At 35.2% G+C, this 24630-nt stretch overlaps 1 protein-coding gene and 1 pseudogene across 2 annotated transcripts in view; both read left to right on the top strand.

Moving 5' to 3' along the window:
• LOC21410118 (O-acyltransferase WSD1) overlaps positions 1-14554 on the top strand; it is a 15973-nt gene extending 1419 nt beyond the window's left edge. For both annotated transcript variants that reach the window (XM_024173141.1, XM_024173140.1), the window contains exons 2-8: positions 1-106; positions 6594-6948; positions 13017-13089; positions 13316-13383; positions 13517-13729; positions 14056-14193; positions 14369-14554. The exon at positions 1-106 is cut by the window's left edge. In XM_024173141.1, the coding sequence (XP_024028909.1) occupies positions 1-106; positions 6594-6948; positions 13017-13089; positions 13316-13383; positions 13517-13729; positions 14056-14193; positions 14369-14527 (1112 nt within the window). In that variant the 3' untranslated portion in view covers positions 14528-14554. The remainder of the gene's footprint in view (positions 107-6593; positions 6949-13016; positions 13090-13315; positions 13384-13516; positions 13730-14055; positions 14194-14368) is intronic.
• A 3541-nt stretch (positions 14555-18095) lies between these two features.
• LOC21410117 lies at positions 18096-22352 on the top strand (annotated as a pseudogene).
• The last annotated feature ends 2278 nt before the right edge of the window (positions 22353-24630 follow it).

Below are 24630 nucleotides of genomic sequence, written 5' to 3'. Positions count from 1 at the left end.
CCGACGACGAAGCCGCCGTCAATGAGTACCTTGCTGACATGTCCACGGGCCCCGCTCCCCCCGCCGATAAGCCGCTTTGGGAGATCCACTTCCTGATTGCTCACAGGTAATGAAGGGTACGGATCTGTGCCAACTGCCTGCCACTCATTTTTCTTTTTTATTGAAATATATCAGTTATGTTGAAAAAAAATTTGTCACGTTTTTTTTTTCCTTGGAATTTCAACCATATATAAAGTATCTTTGTTTAATTAAATTAGAGCACTATAATACAATATTTAATATAATTATAATATTATATAAATTAATACGAATCATAAATTTATACGATTTATATCGTATTATTAAATATGGTTCAGTTTAAACATATTGTTGTATTATTTTATAATAGACTAATAATTTATATCGAGTTAGACAACTAGAGATTGAGATCGGGTTAATATAGGATAATGCGGAAGCCTATAATTCTTACAATTTAGGTGGCACAAAAATTAATTTTTAACCTTAAAATTTTTGTAAAATTATGCTTTGACCCCAAAATTTTTGTAAACTTGCATTGTGAACCCAAAATTATTATAAAATTTCATTTTGGCCAAAAATTTTTAAAAATTATATTTTAACTATAATTTTTTTTAAATTACATTTTGACCCTAATATTATTAAAATTTAACATTTTAACGCCTTATATAATATATAATACAATACATCTTATACAATACATAATACAATACATATTATACAATACACAATATAATACATCTTATACAATACAAGCTACTAAATATGGTAGAAAGAAAAATAATCTCAATCGTTAAAAAGAATCAGGTTGAGAAAAATTCTAACCACTTTAAATTTTCTTTTTTCATTGTGCAATTTAAAAATAATTTAAGCTGCACAACTTAAATTCTTTCCCTGAATTTTTTTATTTGTAAGAATAAAAATAGAAGCAAAAAGTCTTCCGCTCAGTATGTGTGAAAAATACTTCGAGCTCGAGGCAGTTCGCATTGTGGAACTCACATTGCTTCCTAGGAATCATTATTGCCGGGTCCCACAGAGGGTGGATCCCAACTACTCTGTGTGTCTGCAAAAGCCTTGCGGAGCTTTGGACTAGGACTCAAAACAGAGGAAAAAAGGGGTTTTTTTTTTTTTTTTTTTTTTTTTTTTTTTTTTTTTTTTTTTCTTCTTTAAGAAAAGTAATGTTTAGAGACATTATTGATCCTAAAAGCATTATCACATTACTGTTAGAAGTTAAACTCGACACGTGTGAGTCTCATACAGCAAGATTCATTTTTAATGTTGGCTGGTGCTCAAACCACAAGTACCGAACCCCATTAAAAAGTTACTTGTACAAACCCACCATTTTCTAAACCCAAATCTATAGTTTGGATTATTGTTTAATGTTTTTTCTGATGTGTTTCTTTGCCAACTATTATATACAATACATTCCAACGAGTTTAAACTTATTTATGGTTAGTTTGGTATAATGATTGGATCAGAGTGATTTGAGTTTTTAGATTAGAATCATGATTCATAATTTGAATCATGATTCATGGTGATTGGAACCTTTGTTTAGATGTTTATAGACATGATTATAATTCTAACCTGAAATGTGATTCGAACTAGAGTTTGTTTGTCTTGTTTCTGATTTAGAACTATGACGAAAATAAAAACTAATTTTTGGCCGTATAAATTACGTAGCGAAATATTAAGAAAAAAGTTAAATGAAAAAAAATATAACTTAAAATTATAATAAGTTAAATGAGAAATAAATGTAAAAAAATGTACCAGTAGCCAAAAAGTTGGCAAATAGTAGTCATTCAGGTTGCGAATATAATTGATACATGAATATAAAATAATAGAGGTAGAATCCCATTGCTGATTTGCACTTTCAAACTTGTCTCCTACGGCTTCTCTGGTATTCCACCCACATTTCATTCGTAAGGCGATCCCTAAAACGACAAATCTCTGTTCGGCTAACAGTAGCTCCTGTTATTGTTGGCCCCTTAGGGACATTGCCGTAATTGTCATCATCATCAAATTCATCACTATTGGTTGGATCTGTTTCACTAATCGGTACTCCATCACGGTAGTATTGATTTGGAAGCGGGTCCCCCTCATTTACCATGTGAATAAAATTATGTAAGACTGCACATGCCATTGGAATCTTCACTTGTTTATTCATTGGATAAGTATTATTGGGCCGCCTTAGGATAGGGAACCTAGCATTCCAAACACCAAATGTTCGCTCTATACAATTTCGCAATGATGAGTGTTTGTAGTTAAAAATATCTTTAGGTCCCTTAAATCCACCACTTCTCTTTTGATAGTCACGCAAGTGGTAAGTCCCACCTCTATACAGAGCAAGAAAATAATCATTGTTCGCATATGCTGCGTCAACAAGATAGTATTTTCCTGTGCAACTTAAATGAATTTTGTTGGAATTTGGAGGTTGTAACAGGTAATAAACTGAGAATCATATGGATGGTTTGAAGTCTTACCAAGCGGTGGATGTGGGAAGTTAAACCTCTGTGTGCCGACTGCATTTGCAAGCACTCGTGCATCATGTGCTGAACCTTCCCAACCAGTTAATATGTACGTGAACTTTATATTTAAGGAACATGCTGCCATTATATTCTGAGAGTTGACCCTCTTCCTATTGCGGTAAGCCGTTGGATTTTGAACACCAATCGGTGTACAAGGTATACGAGTCCCGTCAATTGTGCCTACACAGTCCTGAACATTAGTTCCAGAATGAAAGAGGTGAGTATCTTTGTAAACCAAAGTTGTGACTTATTAATAAGAAACATAAGAATGAGAAACATAACTTACGTCAAACCATGTCCCATATCTATGACGATTGCCACGTACAAAATCACTAACTTTGGCATAGTTTGGGGGTTTAATGAAATCAGCGTGCAGCGCACAAATGACATATAGGACGTCACTGAATCTCCGTGAAATGGTCTCCCCATAATGTTGCCATACATCTTGTGTCTCATGATTAGTTTGACTTTATGCAATGATAGTTAAGAAGACAAATACTTGTTTGGGACGTTCATGTTGTTTGTGGGTTGTAACAAGTCTCTCAGTTAGTATTTCACAAAGAATCATAAATGCACGTGGTCCCATACGCACCTTGTTAAACATTGTAGCCTCATTATTGTTTGCTAATAACTCGTTCACTTTGTCTATACCCCTTAAAGATGAGTTATGCATCGGCCTTGGTACCCGGTCATCAAAAACAAAAGTGGTTGCGGCTGTTGCGGCTGCTATTGCAGCAAGATAGCCTCTTCTTTGGCAGGAAGATCTTCTTCAATCCACTCCGTGACGTTCATTCGTTAACCCTTGTGGCTGCATTATGTTACTTTACACATTAACCTGCAACGACACATTACCAAAAAAATTATTACAAGTATGATCTCAATTGGTGTAATCCACTTCGTGAAGCACCTGCGTTCTAAACTAAAAGAGGAATTGGTTATAACTCAATTGTATTTAAAACAATTACTCAGAAATAAACCGCAACTCAAATGGTCCAACATCTCAAATGTCTTTAAAATAATTACACCACAACAATCCGAAACAATGGTCCAAGCACATTACTCAAAAATAAAGGATACAACTCATAATCAACTTAAACGTTACAGTGGAGAACACTACTCAAATAAACCTGTCTAAATAGATAACACTCGAATGCTATTACTAGACACTAATCTGTGGTCCACCATGGGGGAAAATCGGACCATTTAAAACTACACTTGGCCATCTAAGGCGTAGGTGGGTGGTTGTAGGGGTTTGGTGGCTAGTTATAGGGATGTGGAGGCTGATGGTATGGATTAGGGGGCTGGTTATAGGGGTTAGGTGGATGATTGTATGGGTTAGGTGGCTGGTTGTAAGGATTTGGGACTTGAGAGAAGTTGCGAGATGGTTGGCCATAAGGATCCCGAAATTGATGCACAAGTGGAGTTTGTGGGACTTCAACAAAGTCACTAATAAAGGTCCATCTCATGTCATCATCAATTATGCCCCAAACTAGCTGCCAAGTGGCGGAAGCCATGATTTTGTCAAAAGCGTGTGTTTGTGTATGCTTATCAATTCCCATTTTCCTAAGCAAATTTAAGATGATGTCAGCTTCACTAGGGCCATTGATGGTGTTGTAAGTTGGTTGGCTTTCTTTGCTTGTATGAAGATCTTCTCTCAAATTATCTCGCATTTCCTTAACTAGAGAGAGTAGCATGTCTCGCGAGGAATCGTTGGAGTTTCTTGCTCTGGACTATTTTTTTTGAATCACTCATGATGATGAGGTGATATTTGTGACATTTCGCTGTCCATAACGTTCGACGCGGTTGGCAAGATCATTACGAACGTCGTCATCATCGCTATTCTGGTATGGAGCATCTCGGTTAGCCTGTTGTTGTTCATCAGCAGCAGTAAGATCTTCAACGGGTGCATCATCTGCTGCCTCTTCTCCTACATTTGGGTGGTATACACCTAAACCAGAAGCTCTAACTCTCATGGGGAAAATGGCAGCCAAGTACACCTCGTTTAGCTTCCATCCATTACGAAACAATGTTTTCACATCGCTGTTCTCTATAAATAAATTAGAGAACTGGTTAGTAACCTCTTACTAGATAGGTAAATTTGTGACTGTTTAAATATGTCCCTATTTTGGTGAGTATAATGAATCCCAAATGTTACCTTACAAAGATCTTTCTGCAGCTCCTCCGAGCAGGTAAAAGTTATAGTGATTGGATCCCAACCTACTCTTGTATGATTTTGTAACATTTTGTACGCGGCGTATAGCTTACCCAGTCGGTGGCATTTCTCCTTAAGACGCTCACCATTGGGAACATAGCCATCAAAAAATTTGGCCATTTCTGAGGCCCATTGGTTATAGTGATGAGATTCTGGTTAGCGACCGTAGTTATCGTCGTGGTATTCGTACAGTCTCTCTAGCAGAAAAGCCTATGCAGTAGGGCTCTAAAATAGTGGCCTCTCACCTCTAGTTTTCCTTGGCATATACACACGCATATCATAACCAAGAGCAGGACAACACATGCAAGAACGCAGGACACCACATTGACAAAAATGACTACAAAACTGAAAAACAACAACAACAACAACAACAATGAATGCATGATGCTATACTTGAAAGTTTCCTCACACAAAGTTATTCTCATCTTGTGCTTTGAATAGTTGGCAAATTCAAGTAAGACAAACCTCACCAACTTGTTTCATAGACCAAAACGTCAAGTTGATCAAACTTACACGAACTAAATTTGTAATCAAACGTAAAAAAAATGCTTATCAGGCTTTTTGAGACACAAAAACCAGTTCCTAGAGATCAATCCCCACCCGTCCAAATTCCAAAGCATTTCAAGATTATCAAATCAACAGCCAGATCAGCCTTGTTACAGGTAATTGAAACTTCAAAAACAAATCAAGTTCTTTCCAAATTTTTGTGTGTGTGCATTATCTAGTATTAGTCAGCCTCTATAACTGCTATGCACCAACATTTTCCCATTTCCAATCGCAAGATATTCTATGCCAAAAGTAGCCATTACATTCTGGAAAAGATCTCAGTAAAAAAGAAAATAATGGTAGTCACAAACAATGTTACAACAAATCTTGAGAACAAAACGACTGCCGCTAACATACTCAAGCAGAAATTATCAAATTTCACATGCTCAAGGACAAAAAAATTAGGTCAAATTCAAGAACAAACTTTACCAAAAATTGAACCTAAAATCACAACCAAGTCTAACACTATCTCTAGAAACCAGAATCATAACCAAATAAAACACTATCTGGTCTCCAGAAACCAAAATCTCAACCAAATAAAACACTAGAGTTGTCTCCAGAAACCAAAATCATAACCAACTCATTTGAACGGTAAAACGAAAAATTGTAGAAGGTCAGGAGAGCATACCGTTACAGAGTTTGAGTCCAACGACGAGATGAAGGACAACGCATGCAACACTCCAAGCGTAGAATATGGTTTTTTCTAAGTCCTCAACGACCTTCTGTCCTCTCTCCGGTGAAGGAAAGAAATGACCTTACTTCCGTAGTATTGGTGAAATTGGTACCGAATGTGGAGTTTTCTTTGATTGTTGACAAAAACCCCTTTACTCCGGCCACTTCTCATCAACGCCGACCGATTTGGCACTTGCGAACAAGAGCAGACAATAAGAGTAAAATAGGAGAAGAGGAAGAGAGTCCTAAAAAAGGCTGAGGGGATTCTTTGCCGCTGACCCATGTGAGAGGAAAAAAGACTGCAGATTCTCTGCCCAAGCATAGGAGAGGAAGGACGAGGTCGGTGGAAGTTGGGTTGGGTGGGGTGCATTAAAAGCACAGTGATTTTTACTGTGCACTTGGGTTTCAAACGGTAAAATCAGGGGGGGGGGGAGGGGGGGGGGGGGGGGGGGGGGTGTCTAACTCCAAAATGAAAGTTCTATATACATTTTCTTCTAATGAAAGTACATAAGCTCTATAAACATTTTCTTCTAATGAAAGTAATATGAAGAAAAATAATAGATTATTGAATTATCATTTAAAGTGAAATAAATTTTTTACTTTTTTTTGTTTTTTTAATACAGGTGCATGGTCTTCCGAATTTATCACGCTCTCGGAGATGGAATTTCGCTCATGTCGATGTTGTTAGCTGATTGGCGGAAGACCAGCAACCCGAAGGCTATTCCGACAATCCCTGTGGCCAAAAGTGACCGGAGAAAGAAGAAAAGGACAATGTGGGGTGCAGTTATGGGGTTAGTTGTTATGTTGTGGTTTAGCTTGATGTATGTGGTAGAATTCTTGATGAGGCTGTGTTGGATTTGTGATCGTAAGACGGTGATATCGGGCGGCGATGGGGTTGAGCTCTGGCAGAGGAAGCTCGCCACTGCTCAGTTCCGTTTGGAGGACATGAAGATCGTCAAGCAAGTTGTTGCTAACGCTGTAAGTGTATTGGTTTTGAAGTTTCTTGTATCATGATGTATGTAGTATGAAGTACTATTTGGGCTCTTGAGAAATGCTCACATATATTTTATAGGGTTTTTTTAAGCATTGGAAAAACTTTTCATGGTTTTTTTTAGCAAGACTCAGATATGAACAAGTTAATAATATTGTTGCTAAAATGTGTTTAATTGTTTTGAATTTTGGCATCATGGTTTCATCACGACTAACATGGCCGATAGAATAGTCGTTTCTAAATCATGAAATCCTAGAGTACTCCAATGCTCATTTCTGTTAGGATCCGTTAACTTGGGAACTTGTTTGGTTAGTAGGCTGGTAAAGTTAGTAGAAATTAGTATAAATAAAGGGCTCAGTAGCTCACTAGAGGTATGTTGTGATTTTGAGAGTTTTGGGAGACTGAGATTAACTCCCTCTAGAATTAAACTTGTTTAATTATGCTAAATTATGAGTTATTAGTGTGTCTAATTTAATTTTCACAAATAATCAAGGAACTGTAAATTATTTTCAATATTTATGATTTTACCCCAAAATTTTTTGAAAATACACTTAAATTTTAATGTATTTTTCTTTTCACATTTTTTTCTTTTTCCTTTTTTTTTCTTTTTTTCTTTTCTTCTTTTTCCTTTCCCTCTTTTCCTTTCCCTGGCTGCAACCTCTCTCTCTCTTTCTTTCTTTCTTTTCCTTTTCTCTCTCTCTCTCTCCTCTAGTTTCACGTTCACCACCGTACCTCTCTCTCTCCCTTTTTTCTTCCACCGCCGGCCACTTCCTTCTTCTCCGGGCTCTCTCTCTCCGGCCATTTTTCTCTCTTTCTATCTCACTCGGCTGTTTTTCCGAGACCCACAAAAAAAAAAGAAAGTCAGAGAAATAAAGAAAAAACGAGCTTCAATCACTTTGAGGTAAAGATTTCTTGAAAACCCACACTTGAAGTTGAGTTATTGATTTGAGAATTTGAAATTTTGGTTAGATTTGAATAATTTTGAGTTAGGGTTAGGATTTGAACAATTTTTTGTTGGAATTGAATTAAATTTGGGGGTTTTCAATTATTAGACTTATTAAATTGATTGGAAATTGGTTTTGATGATTTTTGGAGAATTTATTTTGAAATTGAACTTGAATTGCAGGTTTGGTATTTTTCCTATTTATGTCAGCATGCTGTCGAAATTTCTTTAAAAGTTATTTTTAAGCTGAAATTAAATAGGAAACCAAATCCATGAATTGGATTTCAATCTTTAAAGAACCCCCAAACTGATTATAAACTCGTTTATGAAACTTGGATTTGAGTCAAGACACACTAATAGGAAACAATTAAACATGATTGAGCTTAATTCGTTTGAGGAATGAGAAATACATCCTAAGATATTGCTTTTGTGATAAAGCTAGTGGAGAAAGTTAAGTATTAAAGCTTTAAGGAAAGCGGAGGCTTAGAGAACGAAAGGCTAGCCCAAGTTTGACATTCGAGAGGTACGATATTCTTGTCCATATCCTTGTTAGCCTTTTTTAAATGGTTTTGGCCAATGAAATTGTTTTAGAACAAAACATGTTTTAAGAAAATGATTTTAAAGGAAATAGCATGAATAATGCTATTAAGTTTTCCAATAATTTTAGAAATGAGATTTTAAAGAGTATCATTTCTTAAAATGAAATATTTTAAGGAATGATATAACGCATGGTAGCCTCAGATATCGGGATATGGGAATCGTATCCTTGGGGATAGGACCCGAAACCCGTACGGATCCACTTCTTGCTCAGTGGTGTTATGGCTCTGCATATTTTCATTATACAGATATTTTGCTACTACTACGTGAGTATTTCCTAATTTTTCTAAAAAGGATGATCGGTTACGGGTGTATGTCTTCGGACCGTGAGTAGCTTTATTTATAATGTTTTATAAAATTATATCCTATTGGGCCTTTCGCTCACTCTTCTATGTTTCAAATGTATTAAACCCCTCCAGGCGATGCGAGAAGTAGTGCGGAATAGGTAGCTTTTACTGGTGAGGTGAATCTGTCTTCGAGAAGTGAAGATTTATATTTTATTTCCTTTTATCTCAAGGCATGTATTAAATTATGGATTGTAAACTCAAATATTACTAGACTGTGGTTGATGTCAACATTTACTTTTGTTTATATTCATGTATGCTAAACCTGTGGAAATTCCTGACATGATACTAGGGGCGAGGTTTTGAACTGGTTTGGTTGGAAATTCCACCACTTTTCTTGAAATTAAATTTCTCCTAATTAGTGGGGCTTGTTTGGAAATACCTGGATGTTTTGGATTTAAAATTTAAATTTTTACACTATTATTTGTTAATCTCTTTCTTAAACAGGTTTAAATTTCTAAACAAGCTTCCACGTCACTAACCCCTATTTGGGGGCGTGGCAGAGGTATGTTGTGATTTTGAGAGTTTTTGGAGACTAAGATTAGGGAGAGCGGTGGTCTCTCGAATACCACTAAATTAAGAGTCCCCGGAGTACTTAAATTTTCTGTTCTATTCTTTACTTTTCCGTTTAGTAGTGTTTGGTAGTGTAATTGGAGATTGGCTAGTGGATTTCAATAAAAGAATTCCCTTATTCTATCAAATTCGTTGTCAATTTTAGAATTGATATGTGAATATTTGGCTGTGGAACACCTAGGTTCCTAACAATTTAGTATCATAGCTCCGATCCATGGCACATAAACCAACGGATCCGGAGAGGGTGACTACGGTGGAAAAGGGACTGGTGATGGTTCAGGAGGCGGTCTACGCGGTGGTGACCGAGAATCTTTCGCAGATCCGTCAAGAAGTGGCTGGGCTATGTGGTAAACTGGGGAAGGTTCAGACTCAGATGGGAGACGTGCAGGCGGCGTTGCGGAGGATGTAGGCATTGCTGGTGGCGCGACCGATGGACGGGGAGGCCGAGTTAGGTCGTGACGGCAAACGACGGGACGGGGAGAGGTGAGATCGCGCGCCTCGGGGCGAGGAGAGCCCAGATTGTGATGACCCAGGCGGAGTGGAGGTGCCAAATCGGGCGGATCTTCACCAGGAAGCGCCGATTCGTGAAGATTGAGGCCGCGAGAGGGGGTTCCGACACCGGAGAGACGTGGGTCTCATGGAGGAGTGCGAGATCTGTCACGATCTAGGGTTGGGTGGTCCGGATTTGTAGTGTTAGGGTTTGTTCGATGACTGGAAGAGGGCGGAAGGAGGTCGCGACCGTCGGGAGAGGGCGGCGGAGCTAGGTTGGCGACGGGAACCGGATGGGAGCCAAAGTTAGAGGAGGAGAGGCTTGCTCCGGGGCTGGGATAACATGGTTACCCTCAGAACATGGAACCCAACCCTGATTCGGTCACGGTTGGGGCTGATTCCGAACCGGGCCTCACGATTTTGGTTTGTCTGAGGCTAATTCTGGCTGAATTCAGCTATCACCCGAGTTCAGCCTGATTTGGGAGGATTATAGTGAAATTAGGGATAAGTCTCGAAGTTCCCGCGGCCCTAGGTTTGGGTTTTGTGATTCTGATGTGATTGAGACTGATTTTGATGATGTTAAGGTTGGGCCTCGAACTTACAGTAAGATTAGAGCCAATTACAGCCAAATATGGACTGGATCTTCAAGTTTTGGCATGATTAGGGTTAGGTCTGGGCGATCTGAGTTGGGAGAGGGAGATTGGATTTTACAATCTGATTTGAGAGTGCGAATTGGGTGTTCTCGATTTGGAGTCATAACCAATCCAAAGGTTTCGAGTAGGGAGAGGGGAAGGTGGCATGACACCCTATGGGAGGGCCGAATGGATCAACGATTTTAGCGAATGGATATGCCATTGTTCGCCAGAGAAGACCCTAATGGGCGGGTCTTTAGAGCTGAACGATACTTTTTGTTTTATAGAATGACGAACAATGAGAAAATCCACGCTACTGAAATGGCTATGAAGGGTGATGCTTTGGCTTGGTATCAATGGTAGGATGATCATTGCCCATTCTACAGTTGGAATGAATTGAAGACTCATATGTTTAAGCATTTTATACTGTGATCTGATGAGGCCTTACATGAGAGTTTCTTGGTGAAACGTCAAGAGGATACCATGGCTGACAATAGACAACAATTCAAGGTACTTGCCAAACCTGGGAAAAAGATTTCAAATTCGGTTTTAGAGAGAGTTATCATTACAAAATTGGAAGTCGATAAAGAGCAAGTGGTAGGTAGTTCAAGTAGGTTACTTCCAGCTCAAACAACCGATGTTTCAGATCAAATGGATGTTCAATGAGTCTTGACTAGGAAGAATTTTGAAGGCAAGGTGGACCAAGGCATTAAAAATGAAGTTGATTTTCAATCTGGTGCTAGTAATGAGGGGTTTCAAGATATGGGAAATAAGATGTCAATGACATCAAAATTTTCCAAGGATGTTACTTTAGAACCGGAGTTTGTTGCACTAGTGAAATAAGTCCATTCTTGGATTATAAAAGATGAATTTGATTCTGTTTACAGCAATTATGGGGTTGTTGACAAAATAATGGAGAGTGTACACTTGCAGCTGCCCTCCATTGTTGATGTTCTGACAAACAGTAAGGCAGCTTTCTCTGACGAGGTGGAACATGCACTGCAACAAGATAACGCTTGTGGGAGGAAGGTTTTTGTTATAAATGAATTGTTTGAGCTAACCAACAAGGTTTTTCATTGCGACAATGATGATTTTGAGGCTAAGCTTCATGGTTTTACTGCCCATAAAGTGGTTCTCAATTTTAGCTCTAAACAAAAGTGTGAAGTTGAAAAGATAAAGTTAACAAGAACATTTGAAGCAAATTCTGTACGAATCATTCCGGTCGACGTTCCAAGATCCAGCCTCATCAAGATTGGAAGGAAGATGAGTCACACGACTATGATTACTTAACACCTTGAGGACATGGTGATTCTTTGGGGCGGGGGTAATGTTAGGATCCGTTAACTTGGGAACTTGTTTAGTTAGTGGGCTGGTAGAGTCAGTAGGAATTAGTATAAATAAAGGGCTTAGTAGCTCACTAGAGGTATGTTGTGATTTTGAGAGTTTTGAGAGATTGAGATTAGGGAGAGCAGTGGTCTCTCAAATACCACCAAATTAGGAGTCCCTGGAGTACTCGAATTCTCCGTTCTATCATTTACTTTTCCGTTTAGTAGTGTTTGGTAGTGTAATTGGAGACTGGCTAGTGGTTTTCAATAAAAGAATTCCCTTATTTCTATCCAATTCCTTGTCAATTTCAGGATTGATATGTGTATGTTTTGCTGTTTGGCTGTGGAAAACCTAGGTTCCTAATAATTTCATTAAATACTCTTGATTTGTGAAATTTGCTAGTTATGACATTACGCAGACCATTAATGACGTTCTTTTTGGCTGTGGAAAACCTAGGTTCCTGATTGTCGGAAGGCCAGCGACCCGAAGGCTATTCCGACAATCCATGTGGCCAAAAGTGACCAGAGAAAGAAGAAAAGGACAATGTGGGGTGCAATTGTGGGGTTAGTTGCTGTGTTGTGGTTTAGCTTGATGTATGTGATAGAATTCTTGATGAGGCTGTGTTAGATTTGTGATCGGGAGAGAGTCTGTGTTGGATTTGTGATGGGAAGACGGTGATATCAGGCGGCGACGGGGTTGAGCTCTGGCCGAGGAAGCTCACCACTGCTCGGTTCTGTTTGGAGGACATGAACATCGTCAAGAGAGTTGTTGCTAACGCTGTAAGTGTATTGGTTTTGGAGTTTCCTGTATTATGATGTATGTAGTATGAACTATTTGGGCTCTTGGGAAATGCTCAAATATATTTTAGTTGGAAAAACTTTTCATAGTTTTTTTTAGCAAGACTCAAATATAAACAAGTTAATAATAGTGTTGCTAAAATGTGTTTACTTGTTTTGAATTTTGGGATCATGATTTCATCACGACCAACATGGCCGATAGAATAGTCGTTTCTAAATCATGAAATCCTAGAGTACTCCAATGCTCATTTCATTGAAAACTCTTGATTTTTCTGTGACCAATTTTTATGCTTAAATAGCTAGCTAGCCTTGTTAACATGATATATGAAATTTGCTAGTTGTGACATTATGCAGACCATTAACGACGTTCTTTTTGGAGTGATATCATCCAGGTTATCAAGATATTTGGAACACCGAACACCCAATGGTAAAAATTGTTGACCTAACTAATTAATTTCTTTCACTTTCATGATGTAGTACAACTCTACTAAAATTTTTTTAACTCAATCATATTTTGTTACATTCAATGTGGTGCTAAGCATAAGAAAACAAAATTCATTAGGGATTTGAGATTGAACAAAATGCTAAAAAGAACTGGTGATGTTTAATTAGTTGAAATGAATTATTTTTTCCCCTAATTATTTGTTATATAGCTCTGCAGGACGGGTTCCAAATCACAGGACTAGGCATGGTGAATCTCAGAAAACAACCAGGACTTCAGGTAAGCAGGTTTTAAAGAGTACAGTATGTCCTTTATATGTTCAATATAGGCACCAGTCCTTTTTTTCCTTAGCGATTTGTTTGTCTTAAATCATGTTTTGGGAACTTTTTGGTAATTTCTGGTTCCATTTTAGGAATTATCCGAGTTGATGAAAAGCGATTCGCTGTCGCGTTGGGGCAATAAGTTTGGTATGGTTCTTCTGCCAGTTCAATATCATAAGCCTGGTGCTGATATTCTTCAACATGTTAAGAGAACTAAGGTGATGCTTGACCGGAAGAAGCAATCTCTCAAGGCTCAATTCTCATACAAAATTGCCTTATTTGCGATGTCTTTCTTGGGGTCGAAGGTGAGTGAAGTGATCTAACTCTCTAGGAATTTCTACGGTAGAAGCCGTCCCTTTTCACTACCTTAAGCAATCTAATTATCTAGATATTGTTGTTTTAGTTGTTCGATTAATATTTTAGTAGTCTCACATATGAACAGATACAACTTACGCGGTAAATTTCCAATGTTGATACTTATGGATTTGACGGTTAAAAAATTAATCTAAAAACTAAATAACGGTTACTATCGATAGTGAAAAAGACGGTTTCTACTTTAGAAATTCCACTAATTATTTAAAAAAATATAGAAAAAATGTTCATTTCTCTCTCCCTTTCCCTCTGGTTGTAGGCTGCCGGTTTCCTCAACTACAGGATCGTTTGCAATACTAGTTTTACAATCTCAAACATAGTTGGTCCACAAGAAGATATTGCAATTGGAGACAACCCTGTAACTTACATGAGAGTAAATTCATCCAGTTTGCCTCATGTACATGCCTCTTATTATAAGACCACTTCTCATGATTTTCTAAGTTCAAATAAATATTTATTCATTCATTTTTTGTCACATACTAGTTTTTTGCTTTGTAATCTATATTACATGATTACATTCCAATATAAAAAAATAAATAAATTTAAAATGTGTATTAATGTGTTAAATGCAGGCACTCACCATGCATATGTTGAGCTACGCTGGAAGGGCAGACATGCAAATCTTGGTGGCCAAAGATATCATCCCTGACCCTGAATTTCTTGCTCAATGCTTCGAAGACGCCTTGTTCGAAATGAAGGAAGAAGCTTCAACCATCATCAAAGCCTGTTAGGATTTGAGCTTAAAACTTTGATAAAAATAACTGTTTTTTTTTTTTTTTTATTTTTTATAAAAAATATACATAAAGGAAAGATCATGAGCTACTGAGAATTTGGCTTACAAGATATTGGAAGATTGATTTACTTGTATTAACATGACTTTCTTGTTCTCTTCTTAAATATACACTCTAGTTGGATCCGTGTGCACATGCGCGTGAGATTTTATAGAAAAATTTAATAGCATTATTTATATTTGATTCGTAAATAATATTGAAACCGCATAGCGTATGCGCGAGAGATTCTATTTAAAAAATTTCGTGTCACGGGTCGTGTTCGGGTTGACTGAAAATTTTAAAAAAATGATCAAAACACGATACGAACACGACACATGACATGAATTGCCACCCCTACTCTGGTTGTAGGCTGCCGGTTTCCTCAACTACAGGATCGTTTGCAATACTAGTTTTACAATCTCAAACATAGTTGGTCCACAAGAAGATATTGCAATTGGAGACAACCCTGTAACTTACATGAGAGTAAATTCATCCAGTTTGCCTCATGTACATGCCTCTTATTATAAGACCACTTCTCATGATTTTCTAAGTTCAAATAAATATTTATTCATTCATTTTTTGTCACATACTAGTTTTTTGCTTCGTAATCTACATTACATGATTAAATTCCAATATAAAAAAATAAATAAATTTAAGATGTGTATTAATGTGTTAAATGCAGGCACTCACCATGCATATGTTGAGCTACGCTGGAAGGGCAGACATGCAAATCTTGGTGGCCAAAGATATCATCCCTGACCCTGAATTTCTTGCTCAATGCTTCGAAGACGCCTTGTTCGAAATGAAGGAAGAAGCTTCAACCATCATCAAAGCCTGTTAGGATGGTTGTGATATCTCTATTTAAGCCTGTGAAATAGTCTGTAATGATTTTAACCACCTGTAAAATAAATTACACAAATTTATAACCACTCATATAAAAAGGGGACATCCGAAATAATATTATTATAATAACTATAAAATAGCTAGATTGACAATATTGTTAAATTACATATAGACAATTTTCTAGAATTGAACTTTAAAAAATTAATGTGAAATCAATATTTTCTCTTTTGTTTTAAATTTTTTAAGTTGATTTATTCTGATAAAAGGGTGGTTGTGATTAAGATGTTAATAATAGAAAGATGACTAATAAAGTGATAATTTTGCTTTTTTCCTTTAAAAATGTATCCTAAATAGGGAGTTCAAATGTAATCAATTCGTGTAGATACTACTTAAAATTAATCCATAATATTTATATCTGTTACGCTAGATATGATAACTTGGGCAATTCCCAGTCGAACATGTCACGCGTCAAAGTCATAATGGGCCAAGCTAATTAAGATGTCAAGTTCGGTGGGGTCATGTTGAACTTGTAGTTTTGAGCACGTTGAATTGCCAGAACACGACATGGAAAAATCACTAACACGACTCGATCTATAATGGACTGTTTTGGTTAATTTTGTGTAATTTCACCCTAATATTATGTTATTAACTCAATAATTATAAAATTAATTATTGTGTAAGTGGTAAACAATATCTAATTTTATTAGAATTTTCTAATTCTTGTGTTTGGTGAATTTTTTGTACACTCCTAGTGTGTAACACGCATTAATATAATTGAGTCAGAAATGAACATCAATCAAGTTTTGTTTTATAATAAATTATCAAATTTTTATTCGCTTTTTTACCTGCTCAGAATAAATTATTTTCTTAGTAAATAAGTGTCAATTTTTTCTAATGATACAAAAAATGTTCTAAAAAGATTCAAGAGTCCGGTTATTTTATTATATTCTAAGTAAAAGACAATAAAGGTTCGCGTCTGCTTAAGCCTATTTGGTCGAGTGGGATTTAAGACAAAACCCAGATGCAAAACACAACACGGCACAAATCACAGATTCACGATGGACATTTCTACTTTAGACTCTTCTCAATTAATGCTGTGAAGTATTCTGTTAGTATACGCATATTTCCTTTTCTCATCGGGTCCAAAGCCGTATGGAAAATTATCTTCAGCAACTACATGACAACCACTAGTTATTGCTTGGTCCATGACAATTGTTTCCTTTTTTTTTAATAAAAAAAAATGACAATTTCCTGGTACTTGATTTCAGCTAGGCTTAAACAGCAGCTCCTAACATTATCACAACCAAGTGATCTTTTTCATTTTTGATAGGCAAATAATCAATATCTATTTCTTTTCCCTTTTGAAGGAAATCTTTGTTTGTTTTGGTTTTCTTTTGATTTTTTTTTTCTTATAGCAGAAGCAGATCGAATGTACAAATCCTTAAGAGGAATATTTAGGGAAAAGTGAGGGGTTGTTTGGTTGAGAAATTCGTATCCCGATTCGAATCATAGTTTATGGTTCGTTACAGTGTTTTCTCTCACAAAAAATACACGTAAATCAAAAATGATTTTAATTTTATGATTTTAATCCATGAACCAAACGTCTCATGAATTTTTTTTTAGTTGGTCCAAATCAAACTAATTGATTTGAAATTGTAGGGGGGAAATTAGTTAACAATCTACGGTTGGTGTTCGAAAAGTAACTAATTTGACTTGACACTAATTATAGTAGCTTACTTTGTATAGCTTACTTCTAGAAGGAAAAGAGAAAGAAGAGAAGTAAAATGATATAAGGGGATTTTTTTTTTCATACTGTTTAATAGGAGAGAAAGAAGTGGAAAAAAAAAAGTTAAATCTAATGTATTTTACAATAAAATCTTGTACAAATTTTAAGATGATGAGTGGTTATGGTCAAAATAGTTATTTTATATTTCATTTGTTTTCAAATTTTTCTGTCTTATTTTCTTTTTAAAGTCAGAAGGTTAAGAAATAGTTGGCATTTGGTCTTATAATAAATTTACAACTTTCTTTCATATTTTCTCTACTAAATAACTCAAGATTTTTTTTTCTTCTTTAAAATCATTCATCTAATCTTTTTGCTCTCTTTTTTCATGAGTAATCATATTTATCCCGATAAAATTAAATCTCTACTATCACATAAAAGATAGACTCTACAAGTGGGTCCTCACATAGATCCTATAAGTGAGCCAATTCTCTATGAGAGAGTGGGGATATATCCTGATGGAATTAAATTTTCAATCTAATGAATTTTATAATAATACCCTTATACAAATAATAAGATGATGGTTATTTCATATTCTATTTGTTTTTAAATTTTTTTTATCTTATTTTTTGTTTAAAGTTGGAAGAATTAAAAAATAACGATCTTATGATCTTATAGATTTACAACTTCCTTCCTTGTTTTTTTGTCTACCAAACAATTCATGATTTCTTTTTTCTTTTTCAAAATCTTTCTTCTAGTTTCTTTACTCTCTTTTTTTAGTAATCCTATTTATCCTTATAAAGTTAATTCCCCACGTAAGTCCTACAAGTAGGACCACTCTCTTAGAGAGTAGGGATAATCGGTACACTAATGTCAGTATACATAATATCCACGTGTAACAACTTCTATCAGAAAACTGTCAAATAGAAAATAAAAGAAAAAAATCCAACCGGGAAAGGTATACTCATTTTATGCGCCGGTTTACTTATTGGAGTAGTCACTTAAAACCCTTTTAAAGACAACGAAACTTCAAGGGTTAACCGCCGTTATCTTTCCCCCTTAAACCCTCGCCTCCTTAAACACAGTCTCTCTGTCATGGCGAAGCCGGCGACCGACGAGCCGCTGACGCCGGCGGGGAGGCTGTTTCTCCGGCCAGAAATGAACCAAGTCATCCACTGCGTGCTCGGAGGGGAAAAGCCTTTAGACGTGGACGCCATAAAGCCGCTGGTACGCGACTCGTGTCTCCTGAAGCACCCGAGGTTCCGGAGCCTCATGGTCCGCGACCACCGCGGCATCGAGCACTGGCGAAGAACCTCCATCGACCTCGACCGCCACCTTATCGTCGTCGACTCTCCGGTCTCTTCCGTTTTTTACCGCCCCCCGGTGTTCTGCCGCACCTGCCAACGACCAACCCGCCGTCAATGAGTACCTTGCCGACATGTCCACCGGCCCCGCTCTCGCCGCCGATAAGCCGCTCTGGGAGATCCACCTGCTGACTGCTCACAGGTAATGAAGGGTGCGAATCTGTGCCACCTGCCACTCATTTTTCTTTTTTATTGAAAAATATCAGTTATGTTGAAAAAAAATTTCTCACGGCTTTTTTTTTTCTTTGGAATTTCAACCATATATAAAGTATGTTTATTTAATCTTATTAGGGTATCATATTATATAATAATACAATAATATAATATTAATTTAATATGATTATCGTAAATTACTACATATCATAAATTAGCATAATTTATATCGCATTATTCGTATTATATTTTATTATTTTATAATAAATTAATAATTTATATCAAAATTAGACTAAATTAAAATCGGGCTAATATTATAATTCTTAAAAATTTAGGTGACACATAAAATTAATTTTTAACCTCAAAATTTTTGTAAAATTATATTTTGACTCTAAAACTTTTGTAAACTTGTACTGTGACCCTAAAATTTTTATAAAATTTTATTTTGATCTCAAAACATTATAAAACTTATATTTGGACTCTATAATTTTTTAAAAATTACATTTTAACCCCAACATTATTAAAATTTTACATTTGAACACTTTATACAATATTTATGACACTAAATATCGTATTGTATTATAATAGTATAATACAATACAATATATTTTATATAATACAAGCTACCAAACACGATAGGAAGAGAAATAATCTCAATCGTTAAAAAGAATCAGGTTGAGAAAAATTCTAACCACTTAAATTTTCTTTTTTCATTGTAAAATTATTTTAAATTTAAGCTGCACAACTTAAATTCTTTCCCCGAATTTTTTTATTTCTAAGAATAAAAATAGAAGCAAAATGTCTTCTGCTCAGTATGTGTGAAAAATACTTCGAGCTCGAGACAGTTCTGGAACTCACATAGCTTCCTAGGGACCGTTATTGCCGGGTCCCACAGAGGGTGGATCCCAACCACTCTGTATGTGTCTGCAAAAGCCTTGCGGAGCTTAGGACTAGGACCCATAACAGAGGTTTCTTTTTTTATTTTTTTTTAAGAAAAGAAAAAAAATATATTATAAGCACACTATCAGTGTCAAGTAATGTTTAGAGGCACTATTGATGCTAAAAGCATTATCACATTACTGCTAGAAGTTGAACTCCACACATGGGAGTCTCGTACCGCAGGATTCGTCTTTAATGGTGGGTGGTGCTCAACCCACAAGTAGCCTATAACGTGATTGTTCCTCTGAAAAGGAAGATTAAAGATTTACTTGTACAATTCCACAATTTTTTAAACCCAAATCTATAGTTTCCATTATTGTTTCATGTTTTTTCTAATGTGTTTTTTTGCCAATTATTAGATACAATACATCCCAACGAGTTTAAACTGATTTAATCTATAAGTTCTATATACATTTTATTCTAATGAAAGTAGTATGAAGAAAAATAATAGTTTATTGAATTATCATTTCAAGTGACATAAATTTTACTTTTTTTTTTAAATACAGGTGTATGGTCTTCCGAATTCATCACGCTCTCGGAGATGGAATTTCGCTCATGTCGATGTTGTTGGCTGATTGTCGGAAGGCCAATGACCTGAAAGCTATTCCGACAATCCCTGTGGCCAAAAGTGACCAGAGAAAGAAGAAAAGGACAATGTGGGGTGCAGTTGTGGGGTTAGTTGCTGTGTTGTGGTTTAGCTTGATGTATGTGATAGAATTCTTGATGAGGCTGTGTTAGATTTGTGATCGGAAGACGGTGATATCAGGCGGCGACGGGGTTGAGCTCTGGCCGAGGAAGCTCACCACTGCTCGGTTCTGTTTGGAGGACATGAACATCGTCAAGAGAGTTGTTGCTAACGCTGTAAGTGTATTGGTTTTGGAGTTTCCTGTATTATGATGTATGTAGTATGAACTATTTGGGCTCTTGGGAAATGCTCAAATATATTTTAGTTGGAAAAACTTTTCATGGTTTTTTTTAGCAAGACTCAGATATAAACAAGTTAATAATAGTGTTGCTAAAATGTGTTTACTTGTTTTGAATTTTGGGATCATGGTTTCATCACGACCAACATGGCCGATAGAATAGTCGTTTCTAAATCATGAAATCCTAGAGTACTCCAATGCTCATTTCATTGAATACTCTTGATTTTTCTGTGACCAATTTTTATGCTTAAATAGCTAGCTAGCCTTGTTAACATGATTTATGAAATTTACTAGTTGTGACATTATGTAGACCATTAACGACGTTCTTTTTGGAGTGATATCATCCGGGTTATCAAGATATTTGGAACACCGAACACCCAATGGTAAAAATTGTTGACCTGACTAATTAATTTCTTTCACTTTCATGATGTAGTACAACTCTACTAAAATTTTTTAACTCAATCATATTTTGTAATATTCAATGTGGTGCTAAGTGTAAGAAAACAAAATTCCTCAGGGATTTGAGATTGAACAAAATACTAAAACGAACTAGTGATGTTTAATTAGTTGAACTGAATTATTTTTTTCCCCTAATTATTTGTTATATAGCTCTGCAGGACGGGTTCCAAATCACAGGACTAGCCATGGTGAATCTCAGAAAACAACCAGGACTTCAGGTAAGCAGGTTTTAAAGAGTATAGTATGTCCTTTATCTGTTCAATATAGGCACCAATCCTTTTTTTTCCTTAGTGATTTGTTTGTCTTAAATCATGTTTTGGGAACTTTTTGGTAATTTCTGGTTCCATTTTAGGAATTATCCGAGTTGATGAAAAGCGATTCGCTGTCGCGTTGGGGCAATAAGTTTGGTATGGTTCTTCTGCCAGTTCAGTATCATAAGCCTGGTGTTGATATTCTTCAACATGTTAAGAGAACTAAGGTGATGCTTGACCGGAAGAAGCAATCTCTCGAGGCTCAATTCTCATACAAAATTGCCTTATTTGCGATGTCTTTCTTGGGGTCGAAGGTGAGTGAAGTGATCTAACTCTCTAGGAATTTCTATGCTGCCGTCCTTTTTCACTATCTTAAGCAATCTAATTATCTAGATATTGTTGTTTTAGTTGTTCGATTAATATTTTAGTAGTCTCACATATGAACAGATACAATTTACGCGGTAAATTTCCAATGTTAATACTTATGGATTTGACGGTTAAAAAATTAATCTAAAAACTAAATAACAATTACTATCGATAGTGAAAAAGGCGGTTTCTACTTTAGAAATTCCACTAATTATTTTAAAAAATATATATAGAAAAAATGTTCATTTCTCTCTCTCTTTCTGTAGGCTGCCGGTTTCCTCAACTACAGGATCGTTTGCAATACTAGTTTTACAATCTCAAACATAGTTGGTCCACAAGAAGATATTGCAATTGGAGACAACCCTGTAACTTACATGAGAGTAAATTCATCCAGTTTGCCTCATGTACATGCCTCTTATTATAAGACCACTTCTCATGATTTTCTAAGTTCAAATAAATATTTATTCATTCATTTTTTGTCACATACTAGTTTTTTGCTTTGTAATCTATATTACATGATTACATTCCAATATAAAAAAATAAATAAATTTAAGATGTGTATTAATGTGTTAAATGCAGGCACTCACCATGCATATGTTGAGCTACGCTGGAAGGGCAGACATGCAAATCTTGGTGGCCAAAGATATCATCCCTGACCCTGAATTTCTTGCTCAATGCTTCGAAGACGCCTTGTTCGAAATGAAGGAAGAAGCTTCAACCATCATCAAAGCCTGTTAGGATTTGAGCTTAAAACTTTGATAAAAATCTGTTTTTTTTTTTTTTTTATTTTTTATAAAAAATATACATAAAGGAAAGATCATGAGCTACTGAGAATTTGGCTTACAAGATATTGGAAGATTGATTTACTTGTATTAACATGACTTTCTTGTTCTCTTCTTAAATATACACTCTAGTTGGATCCGTGTGCACATGCGCGTGAGATTTTATAGAAAAATTTAATAGCATTATTTATATTTGATTCGTAAATAATATTGAAACCGCATAGCGTATGCGCGAGAGATTCTATTGAATAAATTAGTAGCATTATTTATATTTGATTTATAAATTATACTTTTGAGTGAAAAACATATTTAGAGAAAGAAAAGAAAATGTAAAATAGGACAAAAAAGATAAGAATTAAAAAAAAAGGAGAAAGACATAAAAAGGAAGGGGAAGGGGGTAGTAAGAAAAGACACGGGCTAAACATTTCTTTAGTGGGGGAAGAGGGTTTAAAAAAATTTTAGAAATGAACATGTATGAGAGAAAAATATAGTTATGAGAGTCACATTTGGAGAAAGGGATGAAGAAAAGAATAATATATAATGCGGCAAAAAAATAAGAGTAACAAAAAAGAGGATGTTAAAAAATGAAAACAGAGAGAGAGAAAGGGAGGAAAGGAATAAAAAAATAAAAAATAAATGACAAAACGTTTCTTGAGGATTTAAAAAAAAATAGACATAATATATATGATAATAAATTATTTCAATAGGAAATTAGAGTGAAAATATATTATGAGGGTCACAATCGGGGAAAAGAAAAAACAAAAAAAAGAAGAAAAATGTATAATAGGACAAGAGTAAGGGAAAAACAAAAGTAAAAAGAAAAGCGCTTTTCATGTTAGATATCTTTTAAGACAATATAAACAGTATTCATTTTCATGTAGATAAAAACTCCATCACGACTTAGCGCTGGCCCCATTTTATATACGTAGTGAGGTTTTATCACATAAGGATGAATAAAAGTACTCTTACAATAATAGTTAATCTCAAATGTAACCGTCGAAAACTAGAGATCATCTCATTTTGTCCTAAAAATTTAAAACAATTAAAAAAATAATAGATAAAAAGAGAGAACCTAAAAAGAGAAAAAGTTGACGAAAGTAAAAACTTAAGTGTGCATTTAGTTGGTAGATTCGTACCATAATTTGAATCATAGTTCGTAGTTCGCTACAATATTTTTTCTCACAAAAAACACACATAAATCGAGAATGATTCTGAATTCATGAACCAAACGTCTACTAAATAAATAAATAAATAACTCAGAAATGCAAAAAGGGGGAAAAAACTTATAACGTTGGTTGGAAGCAAAGGGAGAAATCCATTCTCCTTTAGTAATGTAGGCCTCGTTCGCTTTACGGATTCAAATTTTTAATCCGAGTTGAGATGTGACATTTTCTGAGAGCTTCTAACAGTAGCAGAAAAAAATTAGATGTGATATTTTCTAAGAGCTTTTAACTGTACAAACTTAAAATTAAAAACTCGAATCGGTGAAATAAACGATACTGTAGTATATATAAATAGATATAGATACACGTATAATTCTGTGAAGTATCTTCTGGGTCAACAAAATTTAATTTTTACAACTTTGTTTTGGTATTTTTATATTTTTACATTTTTACATTTGAGTTAATTTTTACATTGAGTGCTTTATAATTTGCCCCTTCAAATTTACAGATATGCCCCACTCATTAACTCTTTTAATAAAATTTTAAAAATCCTTCTTTTATAAATAGAAGCTAAGGGAGAAATTCTAGGTCAATAAAATTTTATTTTTTTACATTGAGTCGTTATATAATTTGCCCATTCAAATTTACAGATACCCCACTAATTAACTCTTTTAATAAAGATTTAAAAAATCACTTCTTTTATAAATACTCTTTAAATAATATCAAACTGAAATCCTCTCATAACGCACTCTTATTTTAGTTTTGATTTGCTTTATTAAAATTAATATCAAACAAATATTTTTTTGAAAAAATAAATATTTTTTTAGGGAACAAATAAATCTATACTTAAAAAACCAAACTTGTTTAAAAATACTTTTAAAAAAACTTGTTTAAAATTAAATAAAAATAAAAACAAAACAACGTTGAAAAACAAACAAAACTAACTTGAGGCCAACTTTTCCAAAAATAAAAATAAAACCAAAACGTTGGAACCCAACATGAATAATAATTCATAGATCATCTCAACTTCATCAACAAACGTATAGTAAAACATCAATAATGCTCGATAAATTAATAATGTTAATTAAATAATAAAAT

Source organism: Morus notabilis, unplaced genomic scaffold, assembly GCF_000414095.1.
Source record: "Morus notabilis unplaced genomic scaffold, ASM41409v2 Scaffold45, whole genome shotgun sequence".
Taxonomy (NCBI): domain Eukaryota; kingdom Viridiplantae; phylum Streptophyta; class Magnoliopsida; order Rosales; family Moraceae; genus Morus; species Morus notabilis.
The sequence above is the reverse complement of the archived record's forward strand: the minus strand, read 5'-3'. Positions and strand labels throughout refer to the sequence as shown.